General features: G+C 38.1%; 1 protein-coding gene across 5 annotated transcripts in view; it reads left to right on the top strand.

Moving 5' to 3' along the window:
* LOC128685999 (uncharacterized) overlaps positions 1-20,000 on the top strand; it is a 56,595-nt gene that overhangs the window by 35,915 nt on the left and 680 nt on the right. For 2 of the 5 annotated variants that reach the window (XM_070083415.1, XM_070083414.1), the window contains one exon: positions 2,501-3,725. In XM_070083415.1, coding sequence (XP_069939516.1) covers positions 2,501-3,450 — 950 coding nt within the window. In that variant the 3' untranslated portion in view covers positions 3,451-3,725. Of the gene's footprint in view, positions 1-2,500; positions 3,726-7,266; positions 7,386-19,130 lie in introns of those variants that run through there. The other 3 variants (XR_011391794.1, XR_011391793.1, XR_011391792.1) reach the window with 3 other exon arrangements.

Genomic DNA, 20,000 nt, shown 5'->3' with positions numbered 1-20,000 from the left:
GTGGAGAACTCACAAGAAACGATCAAGAGGTATGTGAGGAGCTCAACATGAGATTTAAGGAAGTATTTACGGTAGAGACAGGAAGGACTCTGGGGGACAGACCAGATGGGGACACCAGCAAGGAATACACCAACAAGTGTTGGACGATATACATACAGATGAGGAGGAGGTGAAGAAACTGCTAAGGGACATCGATACCTCAAAGGCAATGAGACCGGACAACATCTCCCCGTGGGTCCTTAGAAAGGGAGCAGATATGTTGTGCGTGCCACTTACCACAATCTTCAACACGTCCCTGGAAACTGGGCAACTACCTGAGGTATGGAAGACGGCAAATGTAGTTCCCATTTCTAAAAAAGGAGACAGAAAAGAGGCACTAAACTATAGACCTGTGTCATTGACGTGTATGGTATGCAAAGTTATGGAGAAGATTATCAGGAGGAGAGTGGTGGAGCACCTGGAACGGAACAAGAGTACAAATGCCAACCAGCACGGATTCATGGAAGGCAAATCCTGTGTCACAAACCTTCTGGAGTTTTATGATAAAATAACAGAAGTAAGACACGAGAGAGAGGGGTGGGTTAATTGCATCTTCTTGGACTGCAAGAAGGCCTTTGACACAGTTCCTCACAAGAGATTAGTGCAGAAGCTAGAGCATCAGGCGCATATAACAGGAAGGGCACTGCAATGGATCAGAGAATACCTGACAGGGAGGCAACAACGAGTCATGGTACGTAATGATGTATCACAGTGGGCACCTGTGACGAGCGGGGTCCCACAGGGGTCGGTCCTAGGACCAGTGCTATTTTTGGTATATGTGAACGACATGATGGAAGGGTTAGACTCAGAAGTGTCCCTGTTTGCAGATGATGTGAAGTTAATGAGGATAATTAAATCAGATGAGGACCAGGCAGGACTTCAAAGAGACCTGGACAGACTGGACACCTGGTCCAGCAAATGGCTTCTCGAATTTAATCCTGCCAAATGCAAAGTCATGAACATAGGGGAAGGGCACAGAAGACCACAGACAGAGTATAGGCTAGGTGGCCAAAGACTGCAAACCTCACTCAAGGAGAAAGATCTTGGGGTGAGTATAACACCGAGCATGTCTCCGGAAGCACACATCAATCAGATAACTGCTGCAGCATATGGGCGCCTGGAAAAACCTGAGAACAGCATTCAGATACCTTAGTAAGGAATCGTTCAAGACACTGTACACCGTGTATGTCAGGCCCATACTGGAGTATGCAGCACCTGTTTGGAACCCGCACTTGATAAAGCACGTCAAGAAACTAGAGAAAGTACAAAGGTTTGCGACAAGGTTAGTTCCAGAGCAAAGGGGAATGTCCTATGAAGAAAGATTAAGGGAAATCGGCCTGACGACACTGGAGGACAGGAGGGTCAGAGGAGACATGATAACGACATATAAAATACTGCGTGGAATAGAGAAGTTGGACAAAGACAGGATGTTCCAGGGAGGGAACACAGAAACAAGAGGCCACAATTGAAAGTTGAAGACACAAATGAGTCAGAGAGATATTAGGAAGTATTTCTTCAGTCATAGAGTTGTCAGGCAGTGGAATAGCCTAGAAAATGACGTAGTGGAGGCAGGAACCATACACAGTTTTAAGACGAGGTTTGATAAAGCTCATGGAGCGGGGAGAGAGAGGGCCCAGTAGCAACCGGTGAAGAGGCGGGGCCAGGAGCTAAGACTCGACCCCTGCAACCACAAAATAGGTGAGTACAAATAGGTGAGTACACACACACACACACACACACACACACACACACACACACACACACACGCACACACACACACACATTATATATATATATATATATATATATATATATATATATATATATATGTGTGTGTGTATATATGTGTATATATATATGTGTGTGTGTGTGTATATGTGTGTGTGTGTGCGGGTGTGTGTGAGAGGGTGTGTGTGTGTGTGCGTGTGTGTGTGTGTGTGTGCGCCGAATAGGCAGAACTTGCGATCTTGGCTTAAATAGCAACGCTCATCTTGCCATATAGGACAAGTGAAAATTTGTGTATGCAATAATTTCGCCAAAATCATTCTGAACCTAACGAAAAAAAATATATTTGATTGTGTTTGTTTAGTACTAAATTACTGTAAACGTATTTAAAATATATTTAGTTGGGTTAGGCTAAAATAAATTGTTCTTGTTATAATAAGGTTAGGTAAGTTTTCTAAGATTCTTTTGGTGCAAAATTAAAATTTTTTACACTAACATTAATGACAAAAATATACCTTTAAACGTATAAGAGGAAATTTCAGAAAGGACATAATTTTAAATGAGTTCTTGCTAATTGACCAGTTTTACATATTCGGTACGACATATATATATATATATATATATATATATATATATATATATATATATATATATATATATATATATATATATGTATATATATATATATATATATACATATATATTCTACCTGCTTTTCTGTCCTCGTGCATTGCAGCCAGAACGCTTGTAGCAGCAGTTCTCCCTGAACATCTTAGGGACAAGATTGGAGTCCAGGACCAAAAGTTCACTGACGGAGCCGTGATCTGGGATAATCTAACGGGCTCTGAAACCAGACCTGCTCCCCCCAACAACTACAAACAGTCGCACTGGGATGGCCCGATAGTGGAGAAAATAGCCTCAACACTGCTTCAAAGTGTGTCAGGGAAGGATAGAGCCCGCCTCCTGGCACTGAGAGCTCCTCATGCAGGGGACTTTCTGTTGACTGTTCCCAACTCCAGCCTTGGCACACGGCTCGACCCACAGACCATCCGCATTGGTGTTACCCTTAGACTTGCCGCAACTATTCTCGCCGAACACAAGTGTATTTGTGGCAGTGAAGCAGTAAACCGATTCGGGTACCATGGTCTTGTGTGCCGTAAATCCGACGGAAAGATTGCAAGACATGAGGAGGTTAATAACATTATCAAGAGGAGCCTCACAACAGCCGGATGCCCAGCAGTAAGGGAGCCACCCCAACTATGCAGATCTGATGGCAGCCAGAAGCGTCCAGATGGTATCACACTTCAAGCCTGGACAGACGGGAAGCAGGTGGTGTGGGACTACACATGTGCATCTACCTTGGCTGATACCTATCTCCAATACACCAGGGAGGAAGGAGGGGCAGCTGCCAGCTTCAGGGAGTCCCAAAAGTCTAGAAAATATGGAGAACTTGCCCATCATTATATGTTTATTCCAATAGGCTCGGACACCCTTGGCTCATGGGGAAAGAGTGCATCTAAGTTCTTCAAGGAGCTAAGCAAAAGACTCATCAGGGTAACTAGGGATCCCAGGGCAGCTACTTTTCTGTTCCAGGGACACAGTGCTGCTGTTCAGAGGGGTAATTCCTGCTGTATTTTGGGCACGTGCCCCAGTTCTGAAGAGCTGGATGAGATTTTCGCATTATAATCAGTGACAAACAGGTAACAATATGAACTAGACTTGTATCTCTCACATCTCATGTACTGTATATACCATCTTTATATCAACAATGTATCTCTTAAACCTTTTGTATCATATTATGTAATAAAATATAATTATTGGTAAAAAAGAATGAAAAGATGAGGTGGTAGGGGAAGTGGAATATTCAAACGGATTCAGGAAGAAATCCAAATATTCTTCCTTGAAGCCTTTTTATCCACTTCTCCCAGGCTATGGGTCCCACAATTTACACCAGAGGTGGATCCCATCCTATATATATATATATATATATATATATATATATATATATATATATATATATATATATATATATATATATATATATATATATATATATATATATATATATATATATATATATATATATATATATATATATATATATATATATATATATATATATATATATATATATATATATATATATATATATATATATATATATATATATATATATATATATATATATATATATGTCGTGCCGAATATGTAAAACTGGTCAATTAGCAAGAACTCATTTAAAATTAAGTCCTTTCTGAAATTTTCTCTTATACGTTTAAAGATATATTTTTTTCATTAATGTTAATGTAAAAAAATTTAATTTCGCACCAAAAGAATCTTAGAAAACTTACCTAACCTTATTATAACAAGAGCAATTTATATTAGCCTAACCCAACTAAATATATTTTAAATACGTTGACAATAATTTAGTACTAAACAAACACAATCAAATATATTTTTTCGTTAGGTTCAGAATGATTTTGGCTAAATTATTGCAAACACAAATTTTCACTTGTCCTATATGGCAAGATGAGCGTTGCTATTTAAGCCAAGATAGCAAGTTCTGCCTATTCGGCACGACATGTATATATATATATATATATATATATATATATATATATATATATATATATATATATATATATATATATATATATATATATATATATGTCGTGCCGAATATGTAAAACTGGTCAGTTAGCAAGAACTCATTTAAAATTAAGTCCTTTCTAAAAAAATTTCTTATATTCAATTCAATTCAAAGTTTATTCTCTATAAGGATTACAATGCTGAGTTTACAGAAATTTGGTTATTGTTTGGTTTACATGTAGTAAAATTGTGATTACAGAGTGTACCACTAGAACGCTTAGCATGGCTAGGCATTTCGGGCATACTTAGTTTTATTCTTAATTGTAAAATATTACAAATTATGAGGTAAGTTGGTATTATGGCTAAGTGACTAAATACTAGTTTGTGAGTTTAGCAATGTGAATGCTTTTGTTTTGGCACAGTATATAGTTTCAGTACTGGAGTATCACAGGATTCATTATTTTAAGACTGAGATTAATATTTCTGTTTATGGTCAAATGAGTGAGCGAGTGTAAGTGTGAACCACCAGGTGGTATTCGTGTAGTTAGTTGACGGGGTGTATCAGGGAGATAAGATGTTTTCTAATGGTAGTTTTGAAGGTGATGAATGTGTCTGCAGTTCTAGAGTTCTCAGGTAGGGTATTCCAGATTTTAGGGCCTTTGACATACATTGAATTTTTGTAAAGGTTTAGTCGGACACGGGGAATGTCGTAGAGATGTTTGTTTCTGGTGTTATGCCTGTGGGTTCTGTCACAACTATCAAGAAAGCGTTTTAGGTCAAGGTTGATATTAGAGTTTAAGGCCCTGTAGATATAGATTGCACAGTAGTAAGTGTGGATGTACTGAACTGGGAGTAAGTTTAGATCTTTGAAGAGTGGGGGGGGGTGTGCTGCCAGGGATAGGATTTAGTGATTATTCTTACTGCAGCTTTTTGTTGGGTTATTATTGGCTTTAGGTGTGTTGCTGCAGTTGATCCCCAAGCACAAATAGCATAGGTGAGGTATGGATAAATAAGTGAGTGGTATAGTGTGAGAAGGGCATTTTGCGGCACGTAGTATCGTATCTTGGAGAGGATCCCAACCGTTTTGGATACTTTTTTGGCTATATGCTGGATATGGGTGCTGAAATTCAGGAGATGTACGTTTAAAGATATATTTTTTTCATTAATGTTAATGTAAAATGTTTTAATTTTGCACCAAAAGAATCTTAGAAAACTTACCTAACCTTATTATAACAAGATCAATTTATTTTAGCCTAACCCAACTAAATATATTTTAGATTTGTTTACAATAATTTAATACTAAACAAACACAATTAAATATATATTTTTTTCGTTAGGTTCAGAATGATTTTGGCGAAATTATTGCATACACAAATTTTCACTTGTCCTATATGGCAAGATGAACGTTGCTATTTAAGCCAAGATCGCAAGTTCTGCCTATTCGGCACGACATATATATATATATATATATATATATATATATATATATATATATATATATATATATATATATATATATATATATATATATATATATATATATATATATATATAATATATATATATAAAGGCTTCAAAGAAGAATATTTGGATTTCTTCCTGAAGATATATATTTACACCAGAGGTGGACCCCATCCTATATATATATATATATATATATATATATATATATATATATATATATATATATATATATATATATATATATATATATTTTATATATATATATATATATATATATATATATATATATATATATTTATATATGTATTTATATATATATATACATATATATATATATATATATATATATATATATATATATATATATATATATATATATATATATATATATTATTTAGCGTTCCCATGTTATTTAATGCAAATTGTTCAATAGGCACTTCCATATATATATATATATATATATATATATATATATATATATATATATATATATATATATATATATATATATATATATATATACTGAATGAGTGTCAATAACTTACTGTAACAGAGAATAATTTCAAGGTTGAAGGTTTGAGTTGCAGTGTGTGAAGGAGTCGTGGTGGTGGTGGCGGAGGAGCTCCCATGAAAAGACTTTCTTATCAAATTGTATATTATCAAATAGCTGTAGATTTAACTTGTAATAACACTGACATTATTATTATTATTAATTGCTTAGCAAAAGGGATTAGATTATATTAGTTTAAGATAACATGAAGGTAGTTAATATAACATGCAGCTTGGTAAGCAAAGCTTCATATTGGTACTTGGTAACTCGGGTCGACTTACCAAGTCGACCCGAGGATGCTAAATCCCGGCAACTGAGCCAGGATAATTTAGCATCCTCTGTAATCATTATTTCAGTAACACGAAATTGTCTTACCTTCCTTGTTATAATCGGGATGAATTTTCAATAATATAGAAAAACTCAACACTATGTTCCAAAAGCTCTAATTACTTCGTAAATCCTGATATTAATATAAGGAATATATTGCTGGCATCGTTCATTATGTATATATGTATGTACGTCATTTAAGAAAGATGAAACACCCCACGATGGAGACTGGTTGGATGATTAATTAGAATTAAAGCGAGTCTTCCATACGAGGCTTATAAATGCTGTATATAGCCTCTCCAACACTAGATAAGAATATTTTAATTCATAAAACGGAGATTAAGTAAACTCTAAACATATACACACTGTAAGATACACTTTTCCTGGTTTATATGTCCTTGGAAGATGGGAAAACCTTTCCTCGGGTAGAGTCACAGGCTGTAAACAGTGTAGCAATAACAATAGCTGAGGAGGGTTGATGCCATCGCGATGTCTGACATGGAAGGTTGTTGTGAGGCTGGTTGCTTGATTTGCAACGTCTGCTGTCAAATTAGTGAATGTTGTGTTACCAGTGACTGCTGTGAGAACAGTTGCTGTGATACCAGTGGCTGCTGTGACTGCAAATGCTGCGACATCGATCACTGTCCCAGTTGTTGGTTATTGAACTGTTGGATGTGTAGCCAAGGCGGAAGTGAGTATTTTACACAAGTAACCCGCACATACCTGTCCAGCTGCACAACTTCCCGGAAATAAATTTCTTTCCTCTCCTCACTGTCACCAGTATAACTTGAAATTCTCTTTTTTTGTTTGTCGTGCACCAGCTCTTGCTCCTGAAATGTTTGTAAATCAGTGTGATGGCTCAACCTTATCTGTTTTGTCGTAAAATTTATATATGAATTTTGAGTGTGAAGTTTATAATTTTTAAAACATATTTCATTACGTGGAAGATCAGGATTTATGGTCTATGTTGAGAGTGTATATATACCGAGAGCTGTCAGTCTCTGAGTATGCAGTATACGCTTAGAATTTATTTGTCATCCCTTATTTTAGAACTCAAGTTGTCTTGGTTAATAGTGTAAAGATAAAATGCAGCTTAACCCTTAAACTCTCCAAACACATTTACGTTCACATGCGTAGTGCTCCAAAAGTAGATCTAAGTTTTTTTTACATATTTTCAAATATAACAACAACAAAAAAAGTAGATCAACGTTTTTTACACGTTTTCAAATGTAAAAAAAAAAGATCTACTTTTTTTACATACTTTCAAATGTTGAAAAAACGTAGATCAACGTTTGGACAGTTTAAGGGTTTAATGACCCCATAAAAACCATCAAAAGGATGTTTATTGTTTATTTGTCGTCACAAGCGTTTACAAGTGTTATTATCTACCTTGGATATTCTTCTGACCAACCTGTATTTTGTAATCATGTTCTTTTAAAACCTTCGTCGTTCCAAATCTGAAAGATTTGGTCTCAGTTCAAGGTCAGTGTTCCTGAGCTCAGCCACTGATCTCAGAAACTACCCCAGGTGGCAGAGTAGTGGACCAACGAAAGCTTTCTCACATGTTTAAATGCATGTAACTCCTTGATCAAGGTTTCTTGATGCTAGCGAGGGTTCTTGATCCAAGGAATTAGATTTATCCTCTCCTTCCTTGGATCAAACCTAATTGCTTCTCATTCACCAAGAACTAAATGATTCCCATGAGTATGACGGTTCCGCTACATATACTCTTACTATTACTTATATTATTGCTGCTGCTACTACTACTACTAATACTACTACTACTACTACTACTACTACTACTACTACTACTACTACTACTACTACTTCTACTACTCATAATAGTAACAATAATTAACAATAATTAAAGAGGTGTGGGCTCTGTGCTGCAGACTGTTAGTATCACACATGTGGTGTATATTATCACTGAGATATTCAGCAACACACCCAGAGGAAGGGTGTGTTGCTGAACCATTTTTATTCAATACATAAATTACTCACTCGTGAAATCCCGGGAAATTGTTGCTGCCGAACTTGGTAAAACAATTTTGCTACATGAACACGTGAAGTTGTCTCCAGGTGTGACTCATGCACTCAACACCTGGTCTTCCAAAATTTTCCTATCTGAACCTGCACAGTTGGTCCTTTGTATCTCCACAAAGGAGGTTCCTTGACGCCGGTGAGAACCTCTTAATCCAACGAACTGATCCTGATCTCATCTTCCCTGGTTCGAACCTGATTGCCTCTAGTTCCCAGGCATTATATGACCTTTACGGATTTGCCGTTCTCCCCTGAAAGTAATAATAGTAATAGTAACAGTAATAATAAAGGCTTCTTTGGTCGACTTTTAGTCGTTGCGCGATCCGAGGAAGGCATCCCAGTATTCCATAACCCCAATCACATGCCACAGTGCATGTGATTGGAATAGTGCAGAGTGCGGCATAAGATGAAGGGAGTTGAATATCAGCGATGAAGATTTCAGGGGCTCAGAAAAGGCATTCATAATTCATCATATGAAAGCTAATATCCAAATTTCATAATAAAATGGCAAATTAGGACATATATAGTCCAAATGTAATAACCTTTCAAATAGACTAGTATCCTAAAATACAAAAAAAAAAAATGAAGATCGAAGCCGCTCAGGAGTTGCATAATCAAGTTATCAGTATGGAATGGTTGCATGTGACACCCAGAAATTATCGAATGAAAAGTAGTATTTCTACTTTCCACAATTTCTTTCAAAATTTAAAAAACTGGAACTTACCTGCAGTCTATCCGGAGAAAGTAGACTTCAGGTAGACTCCACAGGCCAAAATCAGTCCTAACTTTTCGCTAAGTAAGACTGATCAGCTTTAAAAAAAGAATAAGTACAGTAAGAAAGAAAGTTTCATGTAAGGTTAAAAACTTGTAACAAATTTGTAACAATGTTGATATTTTGAAGTCGATCAGAGAAACCTTTTTCTGTTTACAACACGGAAATAAAATTTGGGAAAAACCTGTGAATCACTGTGCATAGGGCAGCCACGTATGCAAATAGTCCCATGAATCTTGCCCAAGATACATTACAACAGCGTGAAAAATATGAGTCCGATCGAATAAAGAGTTCTCGAGTAATAAATAAATGTTTGAGGGAAAGCAAACGAATTTGTAGTTGAGAATGTTTCGATAATTAGAAAAGTCTCCCCTCTATTTTGTTCTCATTTTTTCATTCTTTTTAAAATTCTCTAAAATCCTGTAAGGAAAAATATTTTATTTTGATTTATTTATAAAAAAAAAAAACACTTTGATTACATTGCCGAAAAACAAAACTGGCAAACTGGCACCAGGACTTTCCAAAATTAATATAAGAATACCTCCATTTCAGATAGACCAGCATTTAGAGTCTGAAGCCGATTAAAAGAGGCATTCTGTAGTTGTTACTTGGGAAACAAATCAAACAATTGTCACATTGAAATTTACACAGTGCAGAGTGACACGCTTCATCGACACCATGCCTAACCCTCCTAGGGTAGGGTAGGTGCCTGACCCCGAGCCTTTAGCTCATAAGACTGTCATTCCCATTTGCTCCCTTGGGGCGGGGATGGCAGAGCAGAGAGGCCTAGCTTGTGGCTAGGCCTGGGGACAGTTGGTCCCAAAGATGAGGAGGTACTTGTGCCTCCTCCCATGGGAGACTTAGGTCTCAGACACTCCCTAAAGAGGGAGCCAAGGCCGGGCCACCACTTGGAAAAGGCCCGGGCCGGGAGAATACCGGCTAATCTTTAATAATAATAATAATAATAAGTGACACGCTTTGTTTAATAGGAGCCCAAAAATGATGAAAGTTTGAAACTTATCAGAAAAGGCATTGTACAGTATTTACTCTGATTCCAACGATTCCAAGTTGTACATGAACTAGCCAAAATGAATATTGGTGGTAGCTTACCCTGCTGGATAATAGGATACCTGTCAAATAGAGTATCCTCTGTCCTTTACCAAGGCTTCAGAAGTGATTCTAAAGAAATGTCTTTAGGTACACCGCAGGGAGGAGTTCTTAGTCCCATGCTATTTAATATTCTGATTAATGCTCTCCTAAATGCTCTACTTGCCTCACCTAAACATATAGCTATAAGCTATGCTGATGATATCATGATCCATACAACAGGGCATAAGAAGATGAATACCATTCTTAATGAAGTTCAAGCAATTTGTAATCGACTAGGCCTCATAATATCTTCCTCTAAAACAAAGATATTAACAAGCAAACGACATCCCCCACCCATCTATTTGCAGGGTGAAATCATTAGCTACGTTAAAACTTACAGATATCTTGGTGTAGATGTACCCTTTAACAAATCCACTATACCACAACTAAACAAGAAATGTAAAGCTAGGCTAAATGCTCTCAAAGCTGTTGCTGGCTACAATCCCAACTATGGTGCTAATGTGAGAATCGTGAGAATGATGTACATAGCCTATGTTAGGTCCTTAATTGATTATGCTGCTCCCATGTTGATATTAGCTAGAGAAAGTTCCCTCCGACCCTTGGAGTTAATGCAAAATGAAGCTCTCAGGACTATTCTTGGCTGTCCCAGATCTACAAAAGTTCTTAACATGAGGAAGGAGCTTGGTATTTCTAGTATCAGTGATAGGATTGTTGAAATTAACACTGTACTCGGTATTAGAATGTTGAGAAACGAACCAGACACTGTCACAGTGAATCTTACCAAGTGTCTAGAGGTAAATACACACAGATCTAAATGGATTGTGAAAACGTGCAATTGCATTAAGTTTTATAACCTGCATGAACTGTATCACTGTAGGCAACAAGAGCATTTCACCCCTCCATGGAAGTTGTGTTCATTTAATATCACATACCTACAAGTCCCTCCCAAGAAGCTCATTGCTAGTAATCCCTTCCTTAAATCTCTTGTTAGAGCAACTGCTCAAGAAGAAAATTTTTCGCCTAGCTGGTAGTAATAAGTTATCACAAGTTATATACACTGATGGATCTAAACAGGAGTCTTCTGGCAGGGCTGCATCTGCTCTTGTTGCCACCTCCCTAGTTAAGAACGATAATAAATTTGTTGAGTTAGGCATAAGAATTAACAACTGGGCGTCTACACTGCAAACTGAATTGTTTGCAATCCTAATGGCGCTAAAGCTAACCTATGACACTGAGCTTGACTCTATCATCATTACTGATTCTATGTCATCATTGAAGGCTCTTGGCTCATATAATGACTCCAACAACATGCTCATTGGGGAAGCCAGGTATAGATACTCAAAAATTAGGGACAAAGGAATTAATGTACAATTGCTATGGATCCCATCACACATTGGATTACTCCTTCATGATAAAGTTGATATGTTAGCCAAGAAGAGTATCCAGAAGGAGAACGTAGAATATAACTTTGGTATAACTGTGTCTAGCATTAGGAATAATATTAGGAGAGAAGTAAATAATGAAGATGATTGTTATAGGAATGCAGTTAGAAGCCTGAGTAGATCTATAACCCACTATGATAACATGAACGTAGATAAGTATGTTTATGGAGCAACTTGCAATGTGAACAGACTGACTGATATTGTAGTGGCCAGGCTTAGGCTTGGTTACAAGTACTTCTGGCAGTTTGGGAGACACACAGATGATGATCAAACTAAATGTAAATTATGTGATCAGGCATATGGTCACTCTCTTGAACACTATGTGCTTAATTGTCCACTTATTGAGGAATACAGAGACAGACAGTATAATAACCTATGTGACATGTCAAGATATCTTATTAATGCAAATAAGATACCAGATATACTAAGCAAATTTCCTAAATTTGCTTGTAACAGATAAGTGAACTATAGATATGTAGATATAAATCCATATGTATTCCTGTTAACCCTTTGGGGCCTAGTTCCTAGGCCTTTTGTGTATCCACATGCTCTCGCGCTACCGTCCACAGGATGGATATGGGGTGCACAATAAACTAGCCACTTCGGTGGCAAAATCTAAATCAAGTTGTCAGTGGCGGCTCGTCCGGGGGTGCTGCAGAACTGCAGCACCCCCTATTTTCTTTAATTCTTTGATTATATAATATACAAGTATAAAGAAATAAAAAAGGCTCATTATATTGAATGTTATCGATAATATCGAGTGAAAATAGGGGGTGCTGCAGTTCCACAGCACCCCCCACGAGCCCCCACTTCAAGTTGTACTTAACTGTCTCGATAAAATTTCAAATTTGCACCAACTCGGACAAAACTTGTGGGTTGTCATCCTTATTATAGAATATTATTATTTTAAACACAATCAGAAGAAGCATTATTTATTGAATTTAAATGTATATCACTATGTCTCCAGTAAAATTGGCAAATTAGGATTTTTGCTACCCAGTCGCAGCGTGAGCCTTGTGTTAAGGAAATCACACCAGTGGTGAAAAGTTGAAGCCGATCAGAATAGTCATTCTCTAGTTATCATACGGATTTCAACGATTCTATTTTTTTTTTTACTATTTTACTTAATCAACATATTTGCCTACACATAAACGAAACTTAAGAGTTATTATCTTTGAACTAAGATGCATCAGTCATTAAATATTGAAGCTACTCAGAAAAGACAAAATAAAATACACCTAATGTGATTAAACGGACATAAAAATTTCACTATTTCACACATTAAATGGTCAAATCTGCTCTTACACATTCGAATTTCATCTTCGGCCGTCGCCGAATTTGGAGGCATCATTTTTTCTTTATGAACATCTGAAGTAATATCACTGAGGGTTTGGGAGGTTATAAGAGACATTCCTACGATGCTGGTAGTGGGTTCAACAACTCTGGTCAGAGGACGCGTTAACACGCAGGTTGTTCCAAGTATCTCAAGCCAGGTAGATGAGTCGTTATTGAGTTATGAGCGAAATAAAAGAGAAAAGTTGGAAGGAAAAAACTAGATGCATTTCGGCAGCTTCTTAAAGATCTTCCTTCGGGATTACCTAATAACGGGGAAAAAATGTATGTGATACGCGGATTTCAAGTGATCTTAGACACAAATCTTTATACTTAATACAAGGAATACTGAAGTGAAGGTAACATGTTTGAATAATATTATCTGAATAATTATCTCTAGACCCATCCTTACCTAGCCACTCACAGAGAAGGCTCGTCATATTTAGTACTTTGTCACACACATACAGAAGGACAACATACAACGCTGCTTTCCTCAGTTGCAAGGGCCAGTATGAGTGACCAGAGTGGAGGCGTGCAACCTGCACAGCTTGTTTATTTGCCGTTGGCAGACACGGAAGAGGGTTACCTGAGGTCACTTGGGGTTAAGAACCCTAGACGTCCAGTGTAACCACATTCTCTGGTCGGGTTTCCTGCACTGAAGTATTCATTTATATATCATCCCGGCTAAACCGGGATGATATATAAATATTAAGACTAAGTAATTATTGCATTGTGTTCGTCAGGATAAATATCTCCTGATGTTGGACTTACTCATATAATAACCCACCCGAGTAATAAAGCAATCACTGACGCATCGGTTTTTGGTTTCCAATCCATTAAAACAAATCATTCTCTCCCAGAATTTTACACACTAATGTAAAAAATCATTACATATCATAAATCTTTATTTTTTTATTTGGATTACGACATTTATTTTTAGGGTTGATTAAGGGACTGCCCACCTGAAAAACTATTTCTCCGAGGTTAATTAATAGACTGATTACATCATCTCTACCTCGCCATTACTCCTGCTGCCTCCAATGTATTCGCCTCTTGTGGAGAAATTTTCTCCAGGATTGGGGTATCAGCCCCCTTCAGCCCCTTTCAGCCCTGAGGGGCCCAGCCCTCTCAAAAGGGGCAAGCATCTTGTTTACTGCTACAGCGACTAATTGATCCCAGATGCAGTACGAGTATGCAACGTGAGCGACCGACGCTCCTTGCAGTCCAGTGTTGCAAAGTGTATTTTAATAAAAGACAGTCCATCTCTTACCTTAACAGGACAATTAAGGAAAATCCTGCTCCCACTTTATTACCATGGTAAAAATAGTGTACATTGTTGTCTATGCTTAAGACAGCAAGAATCAAGCATTCTGCTTTGCTTCATGGAGGAAGTGGCAAGGAAGCAAAAGTACTAGGTCAGCTTTTCCTTTATGTGCTAGGGGCAGTGACGGTGTATGAGGCTGTGGCGTCTTCAGATTACTTTTGACTCTACTGAGAGTGACACTGATGTCAGGATAACCAACAAAGAACACTGATCCATGCGTTAGTGTGAACAAAGTGTCTCACAAAACACAATAAACACTTGCAGAGAAGTGTGATCAGCTTCTTTTGTGATAAGATTGCGAACAATAAAGACAAATCTTGTGGAACGTAGTGTACCAGTATGCGTATTCCTAGACTATGGAAGACGTGTGTTGAGAAATGGGATTACCAACTAAGATATCATTTATAATTTTTAAATATATGGAACACTTAGCTGATAAAAGACAGCAAATCGTCTTCACAGCCGCCCCTGCAGACGAGGTCTTGAATTGTTGTCATGATCATCTCTCAACGGGCTGGAATAGATCATATTATGTAAACAATAAATTACCACTAGGGGGTGTTATGTCAGCATATTTCATTCACTGATGGCTGACAAACTTACTTGTGTGGACTCAAAAGTCCGCACCTAACTGCCAACTATAGATTGATTACAAACTCCTTGCGACTCAAGAACTGCGCAGTCCCCCATACTACAAGAAATTTGTAACCTACCTTGCTCTTGTAGCGTGAGCTGTGGTGCTCTTCACACCTTTGACAGGTATCGGTGACTTGATAGAAGCTGAAGTGTCCTTGGATGTCCACGTCTTCCATAGTCTAGGAATACGCACACTGGTACAATATGTTCCACAAGATTTGTCTTTATTGTTCACAATCTTATCACTAAAGAAGTTGATCACACTTCTCTTAAGTGTTTATTGTGTTTTATGAGACACTTTGTTCACACTAACGCACAGATCGCTCTTTGTTGGTTATCCTGGCGTCAATGTCACTCTCAGAAGAGTCAAAAGTAATCTGAAGACGCCACAGCGCCCCACACCGTTACTGCCCCCAGCACAAAGGAAAAGCTGACATAGTACCTTTGCTTCCTTGCCACTTCTTGCTGTCTTAAGCATAGACAACAATGTCCACTATCTTTACTATGGTAATAAAGTGGGAGCAGGATTTTGACCACAGGTCGTATACTGGTACTGCATCTGGGATCAATTACTCGCTGTAGCAGTAAATTCACTGATGGCTGACAAACTTACTTGTGTGGACTCAAAAGTCCGCACCTAACTGCCAACTATAGATTGATTACAAACTCCTTGCGACTCAAGAACTGCGCAGTCCCCCATACTACAAGAAATTTGTAACCTACCTTGCTCTTGTAGCGTGAGCTGTGGTGCTCTTCACACCTTTGACAGGTATCGGTGACTTGATAGAAGCTGAAGTGTCCTTGGATGTCCACGTCTTCCATAGTCTAGGAATACGCACACTGGTACAATATGTTCCACAAGATTTGTCTTTATTGTTCACAATCTTATCACTAAAGAAGTTGATCACACTTCTCTTAAGTGTTTATTGTGTTTTATGAGACACTTTGTTCACACTAACGCACAGATCGCTCTTTGTTGGTTATCCTGGCGTCAATGTCACTCTCAGAAGAGTCAAAAGTAATCTGAAGACGCCACAGCGCCCCACACCGTTACTGCCCCCAGCACAAAGGAAAAGCTGACATAGTACCTTTGCTTCCTTGCCACTTCTTGCTGTCTTAAGCATAGACAACAATGTCCACTATCTTTACTATGGTAATAAAGTGGGAGCAGGATTTTGACCACAGGTCGTATACTGGTACTGCATCTGGGATCAATTACTCGCTGTAGCAGTAAACAAGATATTTGCCCCTTCTGAGAGGGCTGGGCCCCTCAGGGCTGAAAGGGGCTGAAGGGGCTGAAGGGGGCTGATACCCCCCTCCTGGAGAAAATTTCTCCACAATTCCTAGACTATGGAAGACGTGGACATCCAAGGACACTTCAGCTTCTATCAAGTCACCGATACCTGTCGAAGGTGTGAAGAACACCATAGCTCACGTTACAAGAGCAAGGTGGGTTACTTATTTCTTGTAGTACGGGGCACTGTGCAGTTCTTGTGTCAGAAGGAGTTTGTAATCAACCTATAGTCGGCAGTGAGGTGCGGACTTTTGAGTCCACACAAGTACGTAAGTCAGCCATCAGTGAATGAAATATGCTGACATACCCCTAGGGGTAATTTATTGTTTACATAATATAATTCATTTCAGCCCATTGAGAAGTGATCTTCGAGAGCTTCTTAAGACCTCGTCTGCAGGGGCGGCTGTACAGGCGATGAGCTGTCTTTCTAAGCTAAGTTTTCTCTATATTTAAACTATAAACTTAGCTGGTAAATCATTTCTCAACACCTCTGTATTTGACTGAAGAAACCTACTATGTAGGCGAAACATATTAATCAGCAATAAAGATACCCAGCTGTTGCACAAGTGTCTTATTCTTTAATGAAAATCTCAGTCACTCTGCATGCATAAATATTTAGGAGTTGTGGTTAGTAGTGATCTAAGTGTTTGCAGTAAAGCTAATATAATTCTTGGTTTCATATCAAGAAGTATAAATTATAGGAGTCTTCAGGCTATACTTCATCTTTATATATGCTCTGAAGGGCCTCATTTAGATCATGTCGCACAGTTTTGGTCACCGTATTACAGAATGGACGTAAATGCGCCAGAAAACGCATAGAGAAGGATGACAAAGTGATTCCATGTATCAGAAATCTCTCCTACGAGGAAACACTGAGGGCTCTGAATCCGCACTCTCTGGAAAGACGTAGAATTAGGGGAGATATGAGTGATGTGTATTAATGGAGGACAGGAATAAATAAAGAGGATTTAAATAACGTGCTAAAAATATCTAACCAGACAGGGCATATATGCAATTAATGTGACATATTGTGTCATCGTTTAGCTCTCCAGGAGCTCTGTCAATCAGTTTCTAGCAATACAAGGACACTGATGGTATATATAGGTAACAGCACGAGGTAAAAGAACATGTTGCCCATATTGTAGGTAATAGTAATACTAGTAATAGTAGTAGAGGTAATTCTTGTTTATTATGTGATGACGGGGTTTAATGTTCTATGAACTACTCTTGCTAATACTCCTGAGATGATGAAGCCTTATTGTTTAATGGCGTCTACAATAGAAATTAAAGATGATTCAGCTCATTTACGTCTACAGACCCCTCAAGGAAGGTTCCTTGATGTTGGTGAGGGGCTCTTGATTTAGGGAATTGGATCTGTGCTCCAGTTCCCCGAATTAAGCCTGAATGCCTTCCACATCCCCCCCCCCAGGCGCTGTATAATCCTCCGGGTTTAGCGCTTCCCCCTTGATTATAATAATAATAATACGTCTACAGAATTTTGCTTCTTTGATGACTAGTGATATTAGTTGTGCCGATATCCTGCAAGGGGGTGATTTTAGCATTGGATTGAGGGTTGCCCAGCTGTAACTCCACCTCAGGCCTGTCACTAGCAGACCTGACCTCTTTATCAGTGTTATCATGGGAGCTGATTTCACTATAAGAGGGTGTCCAGATAACTAAGATACGAAAGCCATTATCTTGAGTACTATTCTGGCCATTTTTAACGTCTATTATGATATCCTTGATGTCTATTTTGTAAGTTGAAGACAAGACTCGGAGTTACGGATTACACCTCCCTAAGTGTTTTTAATATGTTGTTGGAGACCTTCAGTGTTGCTAGTGTCTGTGTTATGTGTGTTTCTGAATTTATTTTACTCTTTAAATCTGAGGTTTCCAGTAGTTGTAGCACATACTTCCTTCTGTGAAAAAATGTTTTTTTTCTGGTATTTTTTGGGCAACTCCTCTTCCTTGATTTGTAATTTATCTCTTGTGCCAGTTGACAGTGGTAGGAAGTCCTCGTCGTCAATTCTTTCCATACCTTTTATAATTTTGAATTTGAATGTGATTATCATGTCTCCTCTTTTCCTCTTATCCGTCAACAATGTCAGTCACTGCCTTCAACCTTTTTTCGTAACTCATTTTGTTAGCTATGTGAGTCACTCCACAGCTCATTAAACTTTTTTTTTGGTATATCTATTTTTTTAGGTACAAAACCATTACATTTTTAAGTATTTCCGTGTTCTTTTATCTAAATATTAATATGGGAAGGGAATTTGACGTTAATCATATATCTGATATTTTCCTTATTACAAATTCCTACCAATCGTGATTGTTTTTCTGATTCCTTTATTTATTTATTATATAACTCGTTCTCTGTAAGTGGAAAGTTTTAACCTTTCTTCTTGTTTATTACATGTTATTTCTTTCTTCAGTAACACTACATTTACAGTACTAAATTTCGACTAATCATTGTTTCTCTTCCACAGCAGAAACTCGAAGAAGGGAGCGCAGAGCTGAGGCCCAGGAGGCTGTGATCACGTCGCAGCCCACCCAGGCCTCCCGTATCTAGCAGGAAGTCCAGTAACCAACTACAGAAGGTACTGCAACTACCTGCAGGAGGTGCAACCACTTGCAAGAGATACAGCTACCACCTGCATTCAGCATACCACCACAAAAGGCACATCTAACACCTGCATGATGTACGGGAACCACCTGCCCTACATGCTGGGGCACCAGCTGCAAAGACTTACCCTCGCTACCTCTCCGTCCTCATGAAGTATCCATATGGCCATGCGCTATCCCAGCTACGAAGCCTCTCCCCGTACCCAACTGTGGTTTTTATCTGCTATGTATCCTAGTCGCTACGAACGCCGTCTGCGGCACCATTAGCTTGCATATGGTCAATGGTCGCTGGAAGCGTTCACTTTCCCATGACACATTTTTTCCTTGTTTCATGTCTTCTTTAAGGGGTACGTCAGTTCCCATGTCTTCTAATAATGTTACTTTTGCCCTATAATACACCTTGTCCACAATTACTATCGCATTTGATTTGCTTTCGTAAGGTGAAGTCCAGGATCTTTCCTTAATTCATGGTATAACTTAGAGAACAGTTGTGTTGTAGAGGTCTGAGCTGTGCTCAGACATCTGCTACATAACTGTCCTCAAAGATTTATTAAGTTCTACCCTGAATTAAGTAAAGATCCTGGACTTCACCTTATGAAAGCAGACAAAGTAAATCGCGATAGTAATTATGGACAAGATAGATTATAGGGGGAAAATAAATGTGATATTAGGAGATAAGGAAAGTCACGCGCCTCTTAAGCATCATTTTTAATAGAAAAGAAATATATATTTTT

The sequence above is a fragment of the Cherax quadricarinatus genome, chromosome 9 (assembly GCF_038502225.1).
Source record: "Cherax quadricarinatus isolate ZL_2023a chromosome 9, ASM3850222v1, whole genome shotgun sequence".
Taxonomy (NCBI): Eukaryota; Metazoa; Arthropoda; class Malacostraca; order Decapoda; family Parastacidae; genus Cherax; species Cherax quadricarinatus.
The sequence above is the reverse complement of the archived record's forward strand: the minus strand, read 5'-3'. Positions and strand labels throughout refer to the sequence as shown.